Source organism: Rutidosis leptorrhynchoides, chromosome 4 (assembly GCF_046630445.1).
Source record: "Rutidosis leptorrhynchoides isolate AG116_Rl617_1_P2 chromosome 4, CSIRO_AGI_Rlap_v1, whole genome shotgun sequence".
Taxonomy (NCBI): Eukaryota; Viridiplantae; Streptophyta; class Magnoliopsida; order Asterales; family Asteraceae; genus Rutidosis; species Rutidosis leptorrhynchoides.
In genome coordinates, this window is record NC_092336.1 from 605,646,301 (window position 1) to 605,651,082 (window position 4,782).

Sequence of the window (4,782 nt, forward strand, 5' to 3'; positions counted from 1 at the left end):
AACAATCGATTTTGAACAAGTCAATGGCGAGTGATCTGGGAATCCATGTTGTATCGAATCTTTTGCAGGTAGCCAGGTACTTAAACTTACAATTAATGCAAGATTTTGGGTCAATAACTTGTTTTCTATAAATTATATCTGACGGACTTAAATTAAATAAAAACATTTAAAAGGAAATGGAATATTAAATGATGCACATAATCCAAACATTAAGACATTTCACAATCTTGAGGATCACATGCAGCATTTGAGAAAGCAACATAGAAACCAAAAGTATGGCCTAGCGATATTGAGGTAACTCTATTAACTTTGAGATTGTGAGTTCAAGTCTCATTGTAAATATGAGTGTTTGTGTGTGTGTGTGTGTGTGTGTTTGTCACTAAAAAAACATAGAAACCAGGATGAGGGTTCCAACCATTAATCGTGTTCACAAAAGAAAATCAAAGTTGAGCAGAGGTTCACTACAAGATCCAGGATCCATAAAATTAATTAATTGGGCATGTGCAATACCAATACCTATAGGAGATTAAAAAAAAAAGGTCATATATAAATCACCCCTGAAAATGGGTTTCAAAGAACAATATACAAGACAAAATTCAAACCTTGAAAATGGGTTTCCAACGACAATTAGTTCTTTTCATTATGGCCTTCATGAATTTCTCTTATGAACATAAAGCCATTGCTCAATGGCCACCATACAACTCTATAGTCTCTCAAGTTACTAAACATACAGATCCCACTAATAATAAACCTCTTTATAGCGTTGAGATTATGACAAAATACTTTTGGGGAGATTTTATCCACACAAACTTCCTCATAGACATCGACACTCCGTTCATTTGGTACGATTGCATCCTTAATTACGACTCTAATCCAACTGAAAATTATACTTGCCCCAGTAAGACGGTCTGTGCGGACCCCGTTTCTTGTGGTGAACCTGAATGCAGAGACATTCAAACCTCTTCTTCTTATAAGCAATATTCTTCTTCTTGTCCTCCCGCAACAAACAGTTTGACATTACCTGGTTGGTCAGGTTGCACATGCCCTGTGAGTATTGTGGACCCCATTAATGGGTCGTGTGGTGAAGGACTGCTGGGTATCAGTGAGTTATATTTCGAAGTTCCTTTTTTTGAAGGTCTTTTCCCTAATACCCTATGTGCTCCTTCTTCTACATTTGACTTGTTTCCCGCTAACGTTAGCGGTGTAATGGGTTTGTCCACCTCAGCATACGCATTACCATCACATTCAGTAACTAATGGAGTATTTCCAAGAGCCTTTTCTCTATGTTTGCCTAGTTCAGTGTCTAAAACTGGGGTGTTCTTCCTTGGAAGCAGTTCATATTATTTTTCTCCACATTCAAAAGTCGACGTAACCAGTTATCTTTCTTATACTCCGTTACTAAACCATTCAGATTCTTTTGGATACTTCATTGGTGTCAAAAGCATTGTAATTAAAAAGAGAGCTATCAATGTTCCAACGAATACAACTACAAAGCTGAGTACACTTGAGCCTTACACCATTCTCAGATCCGACATTTATAATCAAGTGGTTCGAAGATTCTTAAAGGTTACAAGAGAACTCACTATGGCAAAGCCAGTCGCACCATTCGACTTTTGTTACGAAGCATCAACCAATGGTACTAAAGTTGGTTTAAAAGTTCCAGATATTGATTTTAGTCTTGAAGATGGGAAGAAGTGGACTGTACACACTGCTAACTCAATGAAGCAAGTGACTAAAGACGTGGCGTGCCTAGCGTTTGTTGAAGGTGGTGCAACTAGTGAACATGGAATCGTGATCGGAACACATCAGATGGAAGATAATTTCCTGAAATTCGATTTAGTAAATTGGACTTTGGGGTTCAGTTCATCCTTGTTGACTAAAGGAACTTCTTGTGCAAGCTTTAACTCTGTCAACCACTGAAGCTTTTCTTGAATTACATTACCAACTTATTTAGTAAAAGGCGAAAGAATAGTTCGCTTTGTGCTTATTACATGGCTGCGTACCAACTTATTTATGTTTAGTCGTTTGACAGAGAATGATGAATGATGATGTGGTCTATTTTCTTACCACTGTTTGATTTTGAGTTGAGTCTGACAATTAAAAGACTGTCATTGATACACAATTAAAAGCATGTCATTGATCGAAGTTATACACACACACATATATATATATATATATATATATATATATATATATATATATATATATATGGGCAGGATCAATGGGAAAGTAACCAATCGGGGGGAAGCGGGGGGAAGCAAAATTTTTTTTTCCGTTTTTTTTGGAATTTTTTTTCCCGGCATCAAGATCACACGAAAATATGAACATTTAGAAGAGACACTTCGTGATGAATGTTATTATTTAGGCGGGAAAACGATCGACAAAAATAACATTCAAGATAATATTGTTCGTGAAGAATATGAACGTTTTTTTTTCAAGTTTTGTGAAGTAAAATTTAGCCCGATTTAGAGTTTAGGGTTTAGGGTTTGGTGTTTTGGGTTTATTCCATAAACCCAAAACACCAAACCCTAAACTCTAAACTCTAAACCGTTCGTGTTAAAAACTCAATCTAAATCCTAAATCTAAACCCTAAATCTAAACCCTAAACCCTAAATTTCTAAACCCTAATATCTAAACCCTATAAACCCTAATATCTAAACCCTAATATCTAAACCCCAATAGCTAAAACCTCAACATACGCTCGAAAAACACGATAATTGTTATATATTACTTCTTCGAGCTTTTTCCCGCCAAAATAAAAACATTTTTCACAAAGTGTCTCTACTAAATGTTCATATTTTCATCTCATCTATAATGTTCGTGAACAAGGTTTTTTCAAAAAAAGAAAAAAAAAAAGTTTTTGCTTCCCCCGCTTCCCCCCAATTTGTTACTTCCCTCTTGATCCTACCAATATATATATATATATATATATATATATATATATATATATATATATATATATATATATATATATATATATATATATATATAACTTCGATCAATGACAGTCATTTAATTGTCAGACTCAACTCAAAATCAAACAGTGGTAAGAAAATAGACCACATCTTCCATGATAAACTGCTGCTTAAAGGGTATTTGTAATGCTTATGGTCGATCTCCTTAATCATTTTATCCAACCAAATAGTGTCAATTAATAGATTTGAAAGCTAAATAATGATTGATAATGAATATCTTGACTGAGTATTGATTTCATATATTCTGTTGTTTTGTTTTTACATTTACAAGTGTTTATATAACAAAAGTTTCTAACAGCTAATTCTACTTTGGGTATGGATCCAATTAAGTTTGGAACCCCCTTTTACAATAATGGAAAAGGCTGTTATTTGTGCAGGATGATATCCGTTGAACTAGTGACCAATGCAGTCTTGTGATCTCTATATCGAGAAATGATGAAGTCAACAACTTCTGATCCTAAAGTCAAATTACCAAAAATGGTAATTTGACTTTCATTGATTGCTTTGTTGTTGTTTGATTCTAACAAATAGATTATCATTGAAGTTATATCTTCCATTATGGCAGTTAACAATTTTATGCCTAATAATACTCCGTAGTAAAAGTATATCGTGTTATAGTTTAAACCAGAATGCATTTTGACACATCCCTTTTTGACCTGTTACCCAACCAACCCGCATATTTTGTGATCTCTGATACCATTCAGTAGGTAAAAATAAAAACGTTATACAAGTTTTCACCTCCCAGTGTCATAGTACATTGATAAGTCCCAAAGCTTTCAATAGATTCGCCCTTATATCGGGAAATGATGAAGTCAACAACTTCTGATCCTAAAGTCAAATTACCAAAAATGGTAATTTGACTTTCATTGATTGCTTTGTTGTTGCTTGATTCTAACAAATAGATTATCATTGAAGTTATATCTTCCATTATCGCAGTTAACAATTTTATGCCTAATAATACTCCGTAGTAAAAGTATATCGTGTTAGTTTAAACCAGAATGCATTTTGACCCGTCCCTTTTTGACCTGTTACCCAACTAACCCGCATATTTTGTGATCTCTGATACCATTCAGTAGGTAAAAATAAAAACGTTATACAAGTTTTCACCGCCCAGTGTCATAGTACATTGATAAGTCCCAAAGCTTGCAGTAGATTCGCCCTTATATCGGCTTCAATTTTGACAGTTAAGTCCATCATCGACTCTAGTCTGATTTTCCACCCACTTTATTATTACTTACGAATAAAAAAATGCAACAACTTAGCTGCTTACTTGATGGGTGAAGTATAGTTAGTTTAGATTGAAGCTCTTCTGGTGAAGGTTGTTATCTTAGATCTATATGAAGTCCAAAAATCAGCCTAATCAAATGGTGAAGGGGGAATATTATTATATTATTAATAAACAGTTAAACACAAACTATTGGCCGATAATATAATATTGTTGATAACTGATTTTGGACAAGCTCTCAAGTCCAACCTTTAACATATAAGATCCCAGGAGCACATTACTTTACTCGTGTTCATATAAGAAAGTCAAACTTGAGCAGCTAGAGGTTGACTTTTTTTTTTTTTTTTACTACAAGATCCATGATCCACAACATTAATTGGGCACGTTCAATATATAAAACAGAGTCGAAGCTGACCTACAGGCCATTCATAACATTAATTGAGCATGTGCAATATATATTATGAGGGCCAACGTCCAGGACTTAGTTCCTAAGAGGTTTCATAACTGCGATTCTACAAAAATAGTCATCTATAAATCACTCTTTCAAGAACAGTGCAGTTAACAAAAATGCAAACCTTAAAC

At 34.3% G+C, this 4,782-nt stretch overlaps 1 protein-coding gene across 1 annotated transcript; it reads left to right on the forward strand.

The window, feature by feature from the left end:
- Window positions 1–609: 609 nt before the first annotated feature.
- On the forward strand, window positions 610–1,920 carry LOC139904614 (gamma conglutin 1-like). Its single transcript, XM_071886541.1, has one exon. The coding sequence runs from the start codon at window positions 610–612 to the stop codon at window positions 1,918–1,920; it is 1,311 nt and encodes a 436-aa protein (XP_071742642.1).
- The last annotated feature ends 2,862 nt before the right edge of the window (window positions 1,921–4,782 follow it).

What these genes read in the sequence shown, in the direction of transcription:
- LOC139904614 (XM_071886541.1), top strand. Translation starts at nt 610, where the DNA reads ATGGGTTTCCAACGACAATTAGTTCTTTTCATTATGGCCTTCATGAAT.